The sequence below is a fragment of the Oncorhynchus gorbuscha genome, linkage group LG18 (assembly GCF_021184085.1).
Source record: "Oncorhynchus gorbuscha isolate QuinsamMale2020 ecotype Even-year linkage group LG18, OgorEven_v1.0, whole genome shotgun sequence".
Taxonomy (NCBI): Eukaryota; Metazoa; Chordata; class Actinopteri; order Salmoniformes; family Salmonidae; genus Oncorhynchus; species Oncorhynchus gorbuscha.
The window spans coordinates 47,117,591-47,136,632 of NC_060190.1; the positions used below are offsets into that span (position 1 = coordinate 47,117,591).

At 41.8% G+C, this 19,042-nt stretch overlaps 2 protein-coding genes across 4 annotated transcripts in view; both read right to left on the bottom strand.

The window, feature by feature from the left end:
* Positions 1–445: 445 nt before the first annotated feature.
* On the bottom strand, positions 446–1,632 carry LOC124003035 (histone H1.10). The gene has a single exon (XM_046311005.1). It carries the CDS (start codon positions 1,548–1,550, stop codon positions 963–965), a length of 588 nt encoding a protein of 195 aa, XP_046166961.1. The 5' UTR covers positions 1,551–1,632; the 3' UTR covers positions 446–962.
* A 1,484-nt stretch (positions 1,633–3,116) lies between these two features.
* LOC124002624 (ras-related protein rab7-like) overlaps positions 3,117–19,042 on the bottom strand; it is a 28,088-nt gene continuing 12,162 nt past the window's right edge. The window contains exons 1-6 of one of the 3 annotated variants that reach the window (XM_046310180.1): positions 17,937–18,280; positions 15,407–15,469; positions 10,384–10,510; positions 5,057–5,275; positions 4,632–4,760; positions 3,117–4,480 (exon numbers count right to left, since the gene is read on the bottom strand). In XM_046310180.1, the coding sequence (XP_046166136.1) occupies positions 4,385–4,480; positions 4,632–4,760; positions 5,057–5,275; positions 10,384–10,510; positions 15,407–15,459 (624 nt within the window). In that variant the 5' untranslated portion in view covers positions 15,460–15,469; positions 17,937–18,280 and the 3' untranslated portion in view covers positions 3,117–4,384. Of the gene's footprint in view, positions 4,481–4,631; positions 4,761–5,056; positions 5,276–10,383; positions 10,511–15,406; positions 15,470–17,936; positions 18,281–19,042 lie in introns of those variants that run through there. The other 2 variants (XM_046310182.1, XM_046310183.1) reach the window with 2 other exon arrangements.

Below are 19,042 nucleotides of genomic sequence, written 5' to 3' on the forward strand. Positions count from 1 at the left end.
AGTTAAAAACTGAGACAGGATATACACTTTCAATGAAACAAAATACAAGAAAGATTACCAGTTTGTTAATACCATGTGCTCCAAATCACTCAAGTTTTTGCTGCGCCACATAATTATATCTGTCTGCTAATACAGGACAAGTAAGGGCCCAGTGCATTACATTTGTATTTTTAATGTAATTTTAATTAATCCCGATTTTTCAGGGGCGGTTTAGCGCGTTAGCATCCAGAAAATATGAAGCTGAACAATATGGGGAGAAACTCAGAGATTTCTTGTCTCATTGAAAAACAAATGAGGCCAACATGCATAATTAAATATGAGATACTCAATAGTATTCTGACATTGGTCTATGTATAGTAAACAGACAGTGTAGGAAATTATCCTCACATTCAAATCTAACACCTTAAATAGAAATGTTTATGTTTGTCACAAAATGCAAAAAAGACCGTTTTAAGGTATTTATTTACAGAGATTAACAATCACTTCAATGCCACGTGTACCGAAGAGACAATACAATGCTCATCAAATAGACAAAGTATTTTAAACCATCAGTTTCTCAGAATTACAAATACACTTTCGCAATGTCAGCCACCTCGAAAAGAATGAAGAACCACGATTAGGATTTCCTGGTCATATCCGTTAGGAAACCTTTGGGTAAAAGTAAAAACATATTTGTTACAATGTAACATTTTGTAGCAGGGCATCTCTGGAACTGACAAGTGACAACATAAAACTGGGGGCGTTGCCTGTTATTCAAAGCAACACTACACTCATGGTCCCTCTGACAATACGCCACTGAGCCAATCATTGCCTTGCAGAGAATAAACATAGAAAACAACTGTTAGCCTATCCGTTGATTATGCATTGTATGCCAGTGAAACCAACCATGTAAGAAAAAAACTACAACAAAAGGTGTAAAAATAAAAATCTCAAATAAAGTTCTGTATTTGATAGCGACTAGGCTACTTCTTCTTCCTCGGTGACTTGGTTGGTGGCTTGCTGGCTTTCTTCGGCTTCTTGTTCTTCTGTGCAGCGATCACCTTTTTGACACCCAGCTTCTTCATTTTAGCCGCGGGCTTCTTTGCATCTGGTGCCTTCTTCGGGCTGCTCTTCGCCTTTGGCTTGACCGTTGCCTTCTTGGTAGTCGATGCTTTGGCAGTTTTCGTGGTGGTCTTGGCTGGCTTGGACCGAGTCTTTTTCGGTACCTCTTTGGCGAATTTATCTTCATTGAGCCTGAAGGAACCGTTCGCCCCCATGCCCTTCACTTGGATCAGCGTGTTGTTGAGTACCAGCGCTCGGATAGAATACCGCAGGTAGGTTCGCCCATTCTGCTCATCAAACCAGCTTGCCTTCTTGGCTTCATTATAAATTTTTACCAAAGACGAACCGCTTCGCTCATTCAACTTTTTGACAGCGTCTAGCACAAGAACACTGTATTTGCCAGGCTTATTCTTTTTTTTCTTATTTTTCTTTTTCTTGGCTGGTTTAGGCCCACTTGCCACTGGAGCCTCCTCCGCGTTTATAGTTACCTCCACCTCGCTTTTCACCATGACGTTTACTTTGAAACCAACGTGAAGTTCTGCAATGCACTGTTATCACCGTCGGGTTTGCTGTGAATGTGGGTGTGTGGTGGATTGGCTTGGCTATATAACTACCAAACGGACGTGATTGGGAACAACAACACAGAGTGCGGAAATGGTATGTTGGAATATGTGCTTTCAGATTTTTGTTTGGAGGTGATTTTATCGTAATTGGACATGTCATTATTTTATAACCACCAACTTTTCTGAAGCCTAAGCGATGCATTATGTTCTGTATTGCGCTCACATCAGTCCATGTCAAAATCTCAAAGAAAACAGTGAATGAGCAGAGGGCACTCCACACACGCAGCTCCAAATAGGAGGGGGGCACCCACTTCAGGAGAAAAATACTTGAAAACGGTAAATTATTTGACAAAATACTACTTTCAAATCAACAGTGTAGAGTATGGCCATTCGAAATGGATTAATGATATGCCGATTAAATTAAATACCACTGCAACACAAAACGTTTAATTCATGTAAACTAACACAAACGCCCTCGCGTGGCAGCCTATTGACAAATCGAGATTTATTCCCTATCATGCGCGGCACCAATACTATTAAAAGGATCGGACCCTTTTTATTTTCCAATTTTCGTCTAAAATGACATACCCAAATCTAACTGCCTGTAGCTCAGGATCTGGAGCAAGGATATGCATATTCTTGATACCATTTGAAAGTAAACACTTTGAAGTTTGCATAAATGTGAAATCAATGTAGGAGAATAACACATGCGTTTTGTTTTTCATCATTGTTGAAATGCAAGAGAAAGGCCATAATGTACCATTTCAGGTTAGGGGCTATTTAGATTTTGGCCACTAGATGGCAGTGTATGTGCAAATATTTAGACTGATTCAATGAACCATTTCATTTCTGTATAAAATGTTGTATTAAGACTGTCCAAATGTGCCTAATTGGTTTATTAATACATTTGTTCATTATTGTCCACCCTGAAACAATCACATGGCATTCTTCCACTGTAATAGCTACTGTGAATTGGACAGCAGTTAGATTAACAAGAATGCAAGCTTTCTGCCCATATCAAATATGTTTATGTCCTGGGAAATTCTCTTGTTACAACCTCATGCTAATCACAGCCTACGTTAGCTCAACTGTCCCTCGGGGAGGGGAGACACCGATCCTGTAGAGGTTAATTGACACTGATTATAATGTATCGGCATTCCTAACAAATCCAGTTAATGCACATAATTAGGAAAAATAATTTTAAAATGTGGTTCCAATCATACAACATGTAGAAGAGTAGCATTAGGGAGAAAGTATTCATTAAATAACGATAAGCCTATAAGATACGGTAGGGATGACTGGGGATTTTAAAGTAACTATAAAACAAGCTCTGTCTCACCTATTTTACTTCCCATTTGAGTAAAAGTGGAGATTGCTAAGCAGTCTTCACAAGTTAATCAAATAAAACATGCTCCCTATATAACGCCATGTCATTCTATCCCATCAACCTTCGCATGCAACCACTCACCAACAGTTTTAAAACACATGGAAATAAATCAACCATAAACAATGTTTATATTCAACATTTTTATTATTACTTTTGAAATCCCAAGACTTACTTTCAACAAATTCATTGGCATAACACTGATTTTGTTAAGAGGGCAAATCCTTTGACTGTTTAATTGATAGAAAGCTCATCCAATTATGTTTCATCATCTGTCCCTATTATATCTACACACAATAGTTGCACACAATCTATTAAAGTAATATTAAGCACTCTTGCCATACTGAGCTACCAGCAGGCAGAAAAACAGACGGGGAATACAGACATAAGTGGACAGATGTAAATAGGGACAGAGCTGTAACTCTGGTTTTGAAACAAGATGGCTGACAAAGGACATAGTAGCAGTAGTTCTAGTAGTATTAAGTAGCAAATAGTATTATTATCTTATGGATAAAGTTCTGGTCTTTCATTGTGTTTGTGTGCTCAGCTTCTCTCGTCATTGCCTACTTCTAAATATTTCCCCTGCAACATGAGGCGACTAAACCAACCAATGCACTCCAGTTCCTACAAAGGGCGTAGTTAGCCTTCTGTTGGTATTTTTATAGCATCAACAGGCTTCCTAGGGGTAGTAGATAATTATGGTGGGAGTAGTATTGTTGTTTGTGGCTTGTTGTTGGTCTAGCAGACACTGCCCAAATCAGAGTTCAACATTTAAATCCACCACCCCAAAACAGTAAAACAAAGTGCAAAAAAAGTATAAGCTTCTGATGGCTTAAACTTAGACAGCCAATATGAACAAAAATAACTTCTAATTCAGCTGATTATTTAACAAGAGCTAGGTAGGCAATATAGAACTTCAAGTCAAAACAAATTCCTGATAAACAGAAAATACAGGATAAGAAGTCTCAGGACAATGACGCAACGATATCATAATCATGTAAAAAAAGCATCAGCCATCACTTCTAGAGTTCCCCACTGCATTATTAGGACATGGCTCCATCTGGTCCCCCCAATTTGAGAGGCCAAGAGGGGACACAGTTAGACAGGGAGGGTGGGCCAGGTTGTGGGTTCACTCATGATATGGATTCAGGAACAGGCAGGCAGGGATCTACAAATTCTTCTCTCGTGATCTTTGGGCATTGGAATGTGTGTTAGGGGTGCATGTGAGGAGCAATATACTCATTGTGTGTGTAACTGGGAACTTAGTGCGATTATGGTGGGAGGGGGATGTGACATGGGTCCAGAGACCAGAGATGCAGTCGTTTCCCTAAAGGGGAGCAGGTGAGGAGAGAAGGGTTTTCCAGAAAGCCAGACAGAAGATAGTCCATGTTCCCCCTCAGCAGGTGCAGGCCTCTGCTGAAGTCTTTGCTCTGTCATTCCTGTCTAGCTTGATGGGCTCCGGGAATTCATTATACAGCTCCACCTCAGTTTCCTGATAAGAAAAAAAAAAAAGAGCGAATGAGGATGAGAAGATTGAGAAACCAGAATCTAAGTTTTGCTCTTCTACTTAAGTTCCCAACCCCCCAAAAAAGGTAAACAAAACCAAAAACCCAAAACACCCATTCCCTCTCCTGGACACCCACTTGTTTGAGGGCGTTGCGTGCAATGGTCTGGAAGGCCTGCTCTACGTTGATAGCCTCCTTGGCACTGGTCTCAAAGTAGGGGATGTTGTTCTTACTCTGACACCATGCCTGAGCCCGCTTGGTCGTCACCTGGGTGTGGGTGGAAAGACATTCACAAACATCAGATGAGATCAATGAGGAGACCAGGGTTAGGCTCAATTCCAATTGAGGGCAGTCAATTCAGGAAAACTGAAATTCCAATTCAATGATTGAAAAAGTGGCATCATTAATACTTTGAAACACATACATTAGAGAATACCCTGCAACTAAGAAATTATTAAATCATATCTATTAAAAACACCAGTGGAGATGATGTTAGCAACAATAGCATTAGGTCCTGTAACTTACATGAGATGTTTTAACACCTATAACAATCTGTCACCCACCTGTCTGTTCTCCAGGTCGATCTTGTTGCCTAGCACCACAAAGGGAAAGTTCTCGGGGTCTCTGGGACTGGCCTGGATCAGGAACTCGTCCCTCCAGCTGTCTAGAGTCTTGAAGGTGTTGGGGGCAGTTACGTCAAACACCAGCACACAGCAGTCGGCCCCACGGTAGAACGCCACACCAAGAGACTGGAACCTCTCTTGCCCTGCCGTGTCCCAGATCTGACCATGAGGACAAGTGGAGGGAGCGACGAAAGGAAGAGGGCGGGAAACAGTGACAGAAGGCAAGAGGATTAACTATTGTTGGGCAACATATTTTCTGAACTAAGATCTTAAACTATTCCCACTCACTGTGTCATGTAATCAGCCATGTTTGGTTGCCACTTCATGAAGTTAGCATCAGTGCTACCAAAAGAGTACTTTATAAAAATCAACTTTTGATCAAATCACACCGATCACCCATTGGCATGACAAGTTGTTTGCCTTTCCTCAGTATGTAAATCATAGACCGTATGTCAGACGTCCTTAAAAACTATTACAATATTGTCGTTAATGAACTTCGGGTCGTCTTCATTTGGGCAATAGCAATTCAGTAAAGTTACTTTTTCTTGTGCCAGTTTTCCTGTTCCCCGTTTTAAAAAACACGCATTTGGGCCTGTAGCCATTTCTATAGACTTAAATGGAACTTTATCAATTAGACTTGATACTCCTCTGGATCTTGAGGAATAGGTGGAGGAGAATGTCAATCCATCCCAAGCTCACCCAGACCTTTCACTTTCGATTGCTGATAGGTGAGTTTCTTGCAAAAAACAAAAAAAAAGCAGTTCTTTTTCAAATAAGAAAATTCCTTCATTTTGGCTGGTTGCACAATTCCATTGATATTCCATGACACACATGTTAATGCATTCATATCTTAAAAGTATTATCCACGACAGATGATATTGAGATGGGTCTTTACATATTGACTCCATACATTGTGTTGAAACACTAGAAAACAGCTACAATGAAAATAGGACTTAGAATAGAATCCTCAGGCTTCTTAGTGGACATGTATTCAAGACATGAAAAATAAAACAAATCCCTCATGTTCCTTTTTCACTTCCTCCCATTTGATGCTTCCTGCATGAATCTGTCTAGTTGCACAGGGAGAGAGCAACCTTAATTGGTGCATCCATTGTAGTCATTCCCTTTAATGCAAGTTAAATGGTCAGTGACTATGTCTCCATGCAATATAAAAAGTATATGTACAGTCTTGGCCAGACTTAAATGCGTTCTAGTCAACCACAAATGTCCTACTTTACGTAAGGAGTGTTATGAAGAACAAAATTAATAATAATACAACTTATGATTCCATTGGTAAGTCCAATATAGACTCAGCGACCAGTTAACTAGATACACCACCCAGTTCACGAAAATGGTTCACTCCTACAGACAGTGAGTCATGTGGCCGTAGCTTGCCATATAAAGCAGGCAAACAGGCATTGAGGCATTTAGTTACTGTTCGACTGAACACGAGAATGGGCAAAATTAGTGACCGAAGCGACTGAGCATAGTATGATCGTCGGTGCCAGGCGCGCCGGTTCCAGTATCTCAAATGTCCGGCCTCCTGGTCTTCTCACGCACAACAGTGTCTAGGGTTTTACCAAGAATGGTGCAACAAACAAGAAATATCCAGTCAGCGGCAGTCCTGTGGGCTAAAACAGTTAGTTGACAAGAAGTTGAAGGAGAACGTCAAGAATCGTGCAAGCCAACAGGTGTGTCACAAACAGGCAAATAACAACACGCAGAACAACAGGTGTGCCACAAACAGGCAAATAACAGCGCAGAACAACCGGTGTGCCACAAACAGGCAAATAACAGCGCAGAACAACAGGTGTGCCGAAAGGCATCTTGGAACACACAACTCGCCGGTCCTTGTCACGGATGGGCTATAGCAGCAGATGACCACACCTTTCAACTAAAAACAAGTAGAAGCAGCTCCAGTGGGCATGAGATCACCAACAATAGACAATTGAGGAGTGAGAAAACGTTGCCTGGTCCGACGAATCCCGGTTCCTGTCTTGTCATGCTGATGGCAGAGTCAGGATTTGGCCATGAGTCCATGTCCCCATCCTGCCTGGTGTCAACAGTACATGCTGGTGGTGGAGTAAAGGTGTGGGGAATGTTAAGTCCCTTGATACCAACTGAGCAACGTTTCCACACCCCCAAAAAATTCAGGCTGTTCTGAATGCAAAGGGGGTCCGACCTGATACTAGATGGGCGTAGCTAATAAACTGGCCACATAACGAAGAAATTTATATATTAATTGAAAAATTTGTGAAGTGGGAAACATCTCATGCATATATTTTTGAATCAAATACATAAATCAGTATGTGTAATCTCCGACAACAGGTCTGGGTTGCTGCGTGTTCAGCTTTCATACCCATTCTCAACAGCTGGAGACGGAGTGTAAATACTATGTGTCCATGCTAGTCAACTAGAATAATTAGTGTTTTTGAAGGTAAATATAGTGATTATTATTAAGGAGTCCTGGCTGGTTCTGCCTTCTGAGATACATGAGACACTTCTAAAAGCCAAGTGAAAGGACTAGGTTATTCCTCCCAGGGCCTAGAACAAGAGGAAAACATAAAAAGCACTTGCCATCACTGTGATAATTGAAAATAAAATTAATTTGACTATTTAGGCACCATTACAGTATATTAAGCCATTTCTTCCCCCAACTTTCCAAATTATTCTCCAACTAAATAAATACAAACAGATACAGGCCCATAACCACTGGAGTCGACAGTTCCGTTGTACTGAACACAACCACATGTGGGGAGCACTTGTTTTGACCCACCGGGGGACAGAACAGGCAGATCACTAAGAGCAGGGTGGTATCATGACTTGTAATATTAAAATCAACATCAGTGCCCGAACCAAAGCGAATGCGTCCATTTATTCACCTGATTTTCAGAATTTACCGGCTACATGTTCAGTTGACCTAGCTACATTTCTTGTACATTCCACTTCAGGATTCAGTTAATGAATACATTTCGATATAATTGTCCAACAAAGAGCTCAAAATAATAATTGAAAAGGTGCATAATTGTGGGCTTTGCGCACATAGCTGCTTGTTTGTCTCGTTTTATAAAAGACACGTAATGACAACATGTGCCCACTTTTAATAAAAAATGTCAATTCAAATATCAATTTCTCCATTATCATGCCTTAATTTCTTTGTCCCTATAGTTAAGGAACTTTGCGATGATACCCCTTGGTTTAGCTGCTTGTGTTCCCTCTCAGGCCGCTTGTTCGATGTGCTCGTCTGATTGTGGGAGCCTGTGTGAAGTATTTGTGGTATTAACTTTCAGGAATTCTTCCATTCCGGTTCAAATCAAATGTTTGTCACGTGCACCAAATACAACAGGTGTAGTAGACCTTACAGTGAAACGCTTACTTACAGACTTTAACCAATAGTGCAAAAAAAAGGTATTAGGTGAACAATAGGTAAGTAAAGAAATAAAACAGTAAAAAGACAGGATATAAAAGTAGCGAGGTTACATACAGACACCGGTTAGTCAGGTTGATTGAGGTAGTATGTAGATATGGTTAAAGTGATTATGCATATGATAAACAGAGAGGAGCAGCAGCGTAAAAAGAAGGGTTGGGGGACACACAATGCAAATAGTCCGGGTAGCCATTTCAGGAGTCTTATGGCTTGGGGTAAAAACTGTTGAGAAGCCTTTTTGTCCTAGACTTGGCACTCCAGTACCGCTTGCCATGCGGTAGTAGAGAGAACAGTCTGACTGGGGTGGCTGGGGTCTATGACAATTTTTAGGGCCTTCCTCTGACACCACCTGGTGTAGATGTCCTGGATGGCAGGCAGCTTAGCCCCATTGATGTATTGGGCAGTACGCACTACCCTCTGTAGTGCCTTGCAGTCAGAGGCCGAGCAATTAACATACCAGGCAGTGATGCAACCATTCAGGATGCTCTCGATGTTGCAGCTGTAGAACCTTTTTAGGATCTCAGGACCCATGCAAAATCTTTTTAGTTTCCTGAGGGGGGAATAGGCTTTGTCGTGCCCTCTTCACAGCAATCTTGGTGTGTATGGACCATTCTAGTTTGTTGATGTGGACACCAAGGAACTTGAAGCAGTCAACCAGCTCCACTACAGCCCCGTCGATGAGAATGGGGGCGTGCTCGTCCTCCTTTTCCTGAAGTCCACAATCATCTCCTTAGTCTTGGTTACGTTGAGGGATAGGTTGTTATTCTGGCACCACCCAGCCAGGTCTCTGACCTCCTCCCTATAGGCTGTCTCCTCGTTATCGGGCCTACCACTATTGTCACCTGCAAACTTAATGATGGTGTTGGAGTCATGCCTGGCCATGCAGTCATGGGTGAACAGGGAGTACAGGAGGGGACTGAGCACGCACCCCTGGGGAGCTCCAGTCTTGAGGATCAGCGTGGCAGATGGGTTGCTACTTACCCTCACCACCTGGGGGCCCATCAGGAAGTCCAGGATCCAGTTGCAGAGGGAGGTGTCTAGTCCCAGGATCCTTGGCTTAGTTATGAGCTTTGAGGGTACTATGGTGTTGACCGCTGAGCTGTAGTCAATGAATAGCATTCACATAAATGTTCCTTTTGTCCAGGTGGGAAAGGGCCGTGTGGAGCGCAATAGAGATCGCATTATCTGTGGATCTGTTTGGGTGGTATGCATATTGGAGTGGGTCTAGGGTTTCTGGGATAATGGTGTTGTGAGCCATTACCAACTTTTCAAAGCACTTCATGGTTTACGGACGTGAGTGCTACAGGTCTGTAGTCATTTAGGCAAGTTGCCTTTATGTTCTTGGGCACAGGGACTATGGTGGTCTGCTTGAAACATGTTGGTATTACAGCTTTCAGGAAATTTACAAAATTAACTTTTGAACGGCAACTGAAGTCAATTTCAGTAAGCCCCGTAATTTTGTATTTTTGTTCACACCTGGTTCTCTGGAGCTTTTCTCATGCAATTTTCTTCATGGTTAACCCGGTTTCAGCCTCCACCATGTATTTTCCCAGTATTTAAAAGGGTATTTTAGTAAAGAAAGGAAATGCCAACCAGATCACCTTACCTCACGGTCACCATACTGGAAATCCAGGCCAAGACTTCTCCTGTCCTTATAATATTGTCAATTCATCTGTGTGCCTGTCTGGCACTTCTGATGTGTCTTCTCAGCCTGAAAATGTCTGTTGTGCTCCTATGTTATACTGTTAATATGGTGTCAGCCAGGCGGTGCGGTTTATATGGTGACGCTATTAATAGATATTGTCGCTATGATAGTGGTGCTGTGGCCATGTTCCTGTACCTGCATTGTGACGAGCCGATCGTCCACCATCACCTCCTTGGTCAGGAAGTCAGCTCCTATTGTTGCTTTGTACTGGTTACTGAACTTCCTGTTCACATACTGGTTCATCAGGGAGGTCTTCCCAACTCTGAGAGGGAGATAGAGATGAAGGGGGGGGGACACAATCAGGGGAGAGGGTGTTAAAGATGACTGCATTATTCCATCTATCTATTCAGTCCTAATGGTGAAAGAGAAACCATGACTGATGCCTCGAGACAAAATCAATAAGGAACAGAGACACCAGACACCATTAAAACCCCATCAGAGGTGCCCCACACACTGTCCAGAGTTCTCCTCTGCAGTGCTGAGCATGCAGTGACACAATGAGAATACAGCAGCATCAGATTACAGTGTGAAAGAGAGAGGGGGAGGAAAAGTTTAATAAAAAAAGTCAGAAATCAAATGGATACATACAGTGCTTTGAGAAAGTATTCACACCCCTTAACTTTTTCCACATTTTGTTGCTTTACAGCCTGAATTGAAAAATTATACTTTTTTTTAGTCACTGGCCTACAGACAATATCCAATCATGTCAAAGTGGAATTATGTTTTTAGAAATGTTTACAAACTAATAAAAAAATGAAAAGCTGAAATGTCTTGAGTCATTAAGTATTCATCCCCTTTGTTATGGCCTAAATACATTCAGGAGTAAAATTGTGGCACATAATTTAAAAAAGGCACATAATAAGTTGCATTTTGACGACCTCATCTCTGTACCCCAGACAGACATGCAGATAATTGTAAGGTCCTTCAGCCAAGCAGTGAATTTCAAAAACAGATTCAACCAAAGACCAGGGAGGTTTTCCAATGCCTTGCAAAGAAGGGCACCTAATGGTAGATTAAAAATATAAGCAGACACTGAATATCTCTTTGAGCATGGTGGAGTTATTAATTACAATTTGGATGGTGTATCAATCCCTATTACTAGCCTGTTCAACCTCTCGTGTCATCTGAGATTCCCAAAGATTGGAAAGCAGCTGCGGTCACCCTCCTCTTCAAAGGGGGGGGGGCACTCTTGACCCAAACTGCTACAGACCTATATCTACCCTGCCTTTCTAAATGTCTTCGAAAAGCCAAGTCAACAAACAGATTACCGACCATTTCGAATCCCACCGTACCTTCGCTATGCAATCTGGTTTCAGAGCTGGTCATGGGTGCACCTCAGCCACGCTCAAGGTCCTAAACAATATCTTAACCGCCATCGATAAGAAACAATACTGTGCAGCCTTATTCATTGACCTGGCCAAGGCTTTCAACTCTGTCAATCACCACATCCTCATCTGCAGACTCGACAGCCTTGGTTTCGCAAATGATTGCCTCGCCTGATTCACCAACTACTTCTCTGATAGAGTTCAGTGTGTCAAATCAGAGGGTCTGTTGTCCGGGCCTCTGGCAGTCTATGGGGGTGCCACAGGGTTCAATTCTTGGACCGACTCTCTTCTCTGTATACATCAATGATGTCGCTCTTGCTGCTGGTGAGTCGATGATCCACCTCTACGCAGACGACACCATTCTGTATACTTCTGGCCCTTCTTTGGACACTGTTAACAACCCTCCAGGCAAGCTTCAATGCCATACAACTCTCCTTCCGTGGCCTCCAATTGCTCTTGAATACAAGTAAAACTAAATGCATGCTCTTCAACCAATCGCTGCCTGCACCTGCCCGCCTGTCCAACATCACTACTCTGGAAGGCTCCGACTTAGAATATGTGGACAACTACAAATACCTAGGTGTCTGGTTAGACTGTAAACTCTCCTTCCAGACTCACATCAAACATCTCCAATCCAAAGTTAAATCTAAGCATCCTTCACTCATGCTGCCAAACATACCCTTGTAAAACTGACCATCCTACCAATCCTCGACTTCGGCGATGTTATTTACAAAATAGCCTCCAATACCCTACTCAATAAATTGGATGCAGTCTATCACAGTGCCATCCTTTTTGTCATCAAAGCCCCATATACTACCCACCACTGCGACCTGTATGCTCTCGTTGGCTGGCCCTCGCTTCATACTCGTCGCCAAACCCACTGGCTCCAGGTCATCTACAAGACCCTGCTAAGTGAAGTCCCCCCTTATCTCAACTCGCTCGTCACCATAGCAGCGCCCACCTGTAGCACGCGCTCCAACAGGTATATCTCTCTGGTCACCCCCAAAACCAATTCTTCCATTGGCCGCCTCTCCTTCCAGTTCTCTGCTGCCAATGACTGGAACGAACTACAAACATCTGAAACTGGAAACACTTATTATCTCCCTCACAAGTTTTAAGCACCAGCTGTCAGAGCAGCTCACAGATTACTGCACCTGTACATAGCCCATCTATAAATTATCCCAAACAACTTCCTCTTTCCCTACTGTATTTATTTATTTAGCTCCTTTGCACCCCATTATTTATATCTCTACTTTGCACATTCTTCCACTGCAAATCAACCATTCCAGTGTTTTACTTGCTATATTGTATTTACTTCGCCACCATGGCCTTTTTTTGCCTTTACCTCCCATATCTCACCTCACCTGCTCACATTGTATATAGACTTATTTTTGTGTTTGTTTTACTCCATGTGTAACTCTGTTGTTGTATGTGTCGAACTACTTTGCTTTATTTTGGCCAGGTCGCAATTGTAAATGAGAACTTGTTCTCAACTTGCCTACCTGGTTAAATAAAGGTGATATATATATATATTTATTTAAATACACCCAGTCACTACAACGATACAGGCGTCCTTCCTAACGCAGTTGCCGGAGAGGAAGGAAACCGCTCAGGGATTTCACCATGAGGCCGATAGTGACTTTAAAACAGTTACAGAGTTTAATGATTGTGATAGGAGAAAACTGAGGATGGATGAACCATGTTGTAGTTACTCCACAATACTAACCTAATTGGCAGAGTGAAAAGAAGGTTGCCTGTACAGATATTCCAAAACAGGCATCCTGTTTGCAACAAGGCACTAAAGTAATACTGTAAAAAAATGTGGCAAAGCAATTAACCATATGTCCTGAATACAAAGTGTTACATTTGGGGCAAATCTAATACAACACATTACCAAGTACCACTGTTTATATTTTCAAGCATAGTGGTGGCTGCATCATGTTATGGGCATGCTTGTAATCATTAAGGACTGGGGAGTTCAGGATAGAAAAATAAAAACAGAATGGAGCTAAGCACAGGCAAAATCCTTGATAAAAACCTGGTTGTCTGCTTTCCAACAGACACTGGGAGACAAATTCACCTTTCAGCAGGACAATAGCCTAAAAACGGCCACATCTACACTGGAGTTGCTTACCAAGAAGACAGTGATTGTTCCTAATTGGTCGAGTTTCAGTTATGATTAAAATATGCTTGAAAATCCATGGCAAGACCTGAAAATGCTGGTCTAGCAATGATCAACAACAATCTTGATAAGAATAAATGGGCAAATGCTGCACAATCCAGGTGTGGACAGCTCTTAGGGACTTACCCAGAAAGACTCACAGCTGTTATCGCTGCCAAAGGTGATTCTAAAACTCAGGGGGTTGAATACTTATTTAATGAAGATCGAGGAAGATCGTGTATATTGTTGACAAAACAAATAACAATTCAATCCATTTTAATCTCACTTTGTAACGCAACAAAATGTGGAAAAGGTTATGGGGTATGAATTAGGCTTGGGCTGTATACCGGGGCATTTGGAAATAGCCACGGGATGGGTTTTTCCAATACCATTGTAACTATTGCTTTGACGTTTTATCAATACATTTTAATATTTGTAGCTATTTAAGTAAATATCTGCAGTCAACTTGTGCAATCCGTTAGGAGATAAAGCGGATTACGTTCTTCATTTCCCCGGTCACATTATGAAGCTTACCATAGTTTCCCAGAACAGTTGGAAATCGCACAACAGGAGAAAGCGGGAGGAGCAGGTGTGTCTAGCTGTGTATTGACAGGAGTCTAATTTTATATTGAAAGTCAGTGTTTTTTTTGCTTCAACAGAGTGATCAGGCACGTGCAACTATACTGTACCTGAGAAAAGTAGCTAAACTTCAGTCAGAGCGCAAAATTGGTCTGATGCCGAGAAGAAATAACATTAAGAAGCATTTTACATCTGCGTTTATAGAACGCAGCAAGATATTATGCTCTTTTTTAAAATTTATTATCCTGTGTGAAAACACACAATTCTGCATTTAAAGCGACCCCTAATTTTAACTTGCTCGTTATGCAAGTAAGTGACAATTAATAAGGTGACTGGGCACCGTGTTGTGTCACTGTCTGCCGTGTTTGACAAGTTAAAGCCATTTGGATGAGTTATTTGTACAGCTGCCACCATCTTGATTTCCTTTCATTTTTTCTCCTCTACATTCTAGGCCCGTATTCTCCTCCGAGCAGAGCAAGCAGCCCCTTGCGGCTCCAGACTGCACATAGACACAGCGTTGTACACATGCTGCTCCAGAGTCAGTACTGTTCTTCCTCAGACAGGCATGCGTCAAAACTTTGTTCATTTGTACAATTTCTCTCGTTCACATTCACTTGTAAAGGTCCAAACTCACCAAAAAGTACATTCAGTAGCTCCTACCTAAATATGCATAACTGAGCTGGATTGCCTGTCTTTGCAATTTGTTTATTTTTAGCTAACATATTTAGCTAACAGCCTCCATGGAAATGCAATATTACTTGTGCTAAATTTGTTAGCATTCTGGTAATAAAAACACCCAATGTTTTTTTTGGGTGACCCCTTGTGTACTAAACTAGTAATACCTTATATCCAGGATGAAAGGACGGCATGACGATATGAAAAGCTGGAAACCGGCGAACCCTAGTGTGAATACATTCTGAAGGCACTGTAGATGTGTGGGACAACCAACCAACACCATTCTGGTTGGACAGGAAGACTGTAGTAAGCTGTAGTTCTAATGAATCTGGCACACCCAAACTGCATTCTCTGATCAAACTAGAAGACTAAACACTGTGGTCAAACAGGAAGAGAACACCAATACTCAGTGGCTTACCCAGAATCCCCCAGGATGATGACTTTCAGGAGCACTTTCTTCCTGGATGTCATTCTGTCGTGTCTGAGGAAAGACCACACACACACAAAAATCAGGGTTGTGTCCCAATAATCTCCCCTTCGCGTGTACTCATTCACTACTCCCTACCAATTTAAAAGCCTTTAATTGGTGTAGGCCTAGAGGGAGTTTCCTTTTAAATCCCTAAAGGTTAGTGAAAAAGTACATTTTCAGTATGATACTCCTGGGATATGTACCATAATGAAGAATGAATGTGGTGCCCCAGGGCAAAATTTGTTTGACACCACTGCCCTACCTAAAACCAAAAGTCGTTATTGCAAGTATATTGACTTGATTTTTATCTAGATATCTTATATTCCAATAGTTTCAAACTGATCGTTGGGGTTGAAATCCATAGCTCTGCACAATGAGTGTAAGACAATGCTATAATGTGTGTGATTTAGCAAATCTGTGTGTAGAGTCTGGGCTATTCCAATGAGCCAATCAGACTTGAGCTCCATTCATTCCAGTCATGCGTTCCCTAAGCTACTGGCCAAGTCACGAGTAAGACATCATTAATTCGCTCGCTTAACACACACAGGAAGTGAGTCTGATGACTAGATCAGGTTTCCTGTTACAGAGGCTAGAGAATGACCCAACCATAAAACTCGACTCTTTCCCAATCACTTGCAGGGTGGCCATTCCCAGACTGCAGTTTTAATAAGTGATTGCAATTACACTTCAATACTACTGCCATACTCCCAACTTCTGAGGACATACTCTCTCAACAACGACATGAGTGACCCATTCAAATTCAGTGTATTTATCATGGGAAACAACAGCGTAGCAGCCAGGCCAACAGTCAGCTTAATAGAGCCTGACCGACTTATCAGTTGATTAATATTATTGGCTGATATTAGCCTTTTACGAATGCATTTGTGTCTGCATTTAATCCACCGAAAAGGAGTTGAAATTAAGAGAAAACGCTCGGGGAAAAAAAATGCAGTTGTTCATTATTGGTCCAGAAGAGAGCTCTATTTACATGGCTATTAGCCCATCTTTCCTTAACATGCTACAGCAAGACTGGACACCATCGTCCAAAGCAACAACACCAGTCAGGGAGAAGAGTGAACTAACTGTTACCGCTTCTACTGTGAGTGCTGAGTAGATAGAAGTTTGACAGCTCAATAAAGTGACAAAAATGCACACTGGCCTTACACTGTTATGTGAAGAGTCATGGTAGTGTGTTGGGTGTCAGGACAAACAATGGATGCTCTGCCCAAATATAAAGCAAATGCTGTGCTAAGAATGTTCAACTCTGTGGTAAGGTTAAAGGGATACTTCAGGATGATTGCCTTTTTATGTACTTCCCCAGAGTCAGATGAACTCCTGGACACCATTTGTATGTCTTGGTGTCCAGTATGAAGGAAGTTAGAGGTAGTTTCGCGAGCCAATGCTAAAAAGCATTAGCGCAATGACTGGAAGTCTATGAGTATCTGCTAGCAGATACATCTTGGGATGTCCCTACCCCAGAATGTGGGCCTAGTTCCATCTTGCTCTATTCCCTCCCACTGCTGGCCACTGGGTTTCCTCTCCTCACCAGGAGTGGAAATTCTAACTGGATGCTCCAGATTTAAACATATGGTGAAACAGCTGGCTGCTTGTTTTATCTATGGTATGGCTGTGTTCACTCAGGCTGCCAATTCTGATCTTTCCCCACTAATTGGTCTTTTGACCAATCACATCAGATCTTTTCACATCAGAACATCTCTGAAAAATATTTGATTGGTCAAAGGACCAATTAGTGAAAAACGATCAGAATTGGCTGCCTGTGTAGAAGCAGTCATATATGCCTAGATTGTAATGGAACTATTGTAGATCCAACACTCCAACTGAAAATAACCGACATGTTTCTTGTAACAACCCGTCATCGCCTTCTAATCTGTAACCCATGACACTATATTCTAGAAGTCGGAACACATGGGATAAAGATTTTTCCCAAACTCAGGCAGCTGCCGAAAATGAATTTAAAAATCGCTTCATTTGCATACGACATACCAAGTGCAACATATCTAACAAACAATGCGACACACACACACTCCGTAAATCAGTTTCCTTTTACTCAGAATCCTAAAATAAGGGTGGCTCTTTTTGCTGTCTGACATGCACTAATGCACCCACCACCTGATTCACATACATGCAAGGACGCACACACGCCCGCACACAATCTATCCGTCTCTTTGACCCATCCCCTCTTCCTCTTAAAACAACGTCCGATATAGTTATCCGTAAGGTACAAACAGATCATACATTTGCGACTCGGTTGTTGCCGGACACGACGCCATGGTGCGACTTGTACACCGCGACCGTCCCCGACCTATTGCTAAAGGAGTCTGCAAGAGAAGCCGCCCCCACTGACGGTCACACATTTCTCACATTCCCCCTGTCGCGTCGGTAAACAAACGCTTAGTAAGAAATAACGACCCTCATACGTTGCTGTCATAGCTAGCTAATGTTACATCATATAACTTACCTTCAACTTCCAACACACCAGAACGCTGTTTTCCGACTTGCTGTCTCAGGACAGCCTATTCTTACTGGATTTGAATAAATGTCTCAGGCAAAATAGCTAGCAAGCTAGCCAGATAAAATGTTAATGTTCACACTTGGTGGCCGTTGCTTATCGCTCTGATATCCAGCTTCCCGACGAGTATTTTCAGACTCTCTCCACAGTAATTTAAATACAAATATCTAGCTATAGTTTCAGTTCCGATTTGGTTGGCTTGTACCTTTTGCTCTGCCTTCTTTTCTCAGAGGTTCTTTCCAAAGACTGATTTTTTTCCTCTCCTCTTTCACTTCCTCCAAAACAACTATTGCGTCATTGCTCTAAAACGTTTCACGCACAAACAGGATACACCACGCCCACTTGAATAACTGCATCAGGGGTGCATCTTTAAGCAAGGTTGCAAATACCTTGGCTTTGACTGTACCAAATATAGACAAAGACAGACGCAATGATGACATGTTTATTACTCCACGACTGTCCAGATGCAAATTAATCCATTTTTGGAAGTTCTCCAAATTACAATACCACATTTCATATGATATAACATTCCAGTCTAAACAGCACCATGAGCAGTAGGAGATAAGCAGATAACAGCCAAAAATAAGTTTAGGGGAAAAAAAACATTTTATTTTAGAAAAAAAAACAGCATACCTGGCATGACTGTCTATTCTCCAAAAAACATTGACCACGTGTTTGATGTTACGCAAAAGCAGACTGGCTCTAAACATACCACACATTTGCCAACTGTAGTCTATCTCTATAGATCTCTCTATTTTTTAAAACATTTTGTATTTATTTTGCTCCTTTGCACCCCATTAGTTTTATTTCTACTTTGCACATTCTTCCATTGCAAATCTACCATTCCAGTGTTTTACTTGCTATATTGTATTTACTTTGCCACCATGGCCTTTTTGCCTTTACCTCCCTTATCTCACCTCATTTGCTCACATCGTATATAGACTTGTTTATACTGTATTATTGAATGTTTGTTTGTTTTACTCCATGTGTAACTCTGTGTCGTTGTATGTGTCAAACAGCTTTGTTTTATCTTGGCCAGGACGCAATTGTAAATG

Bases quoted from the DNA above. Each gene is read 5' to 3' on its own strand.
- LOC124003035 (XM_046311005.1), bottom strand. From the start codon at position 1,550: ATGGTGAAAAGCGAGGTGGAGGTAACTATAAACGCGGAGGAGGCTCCA.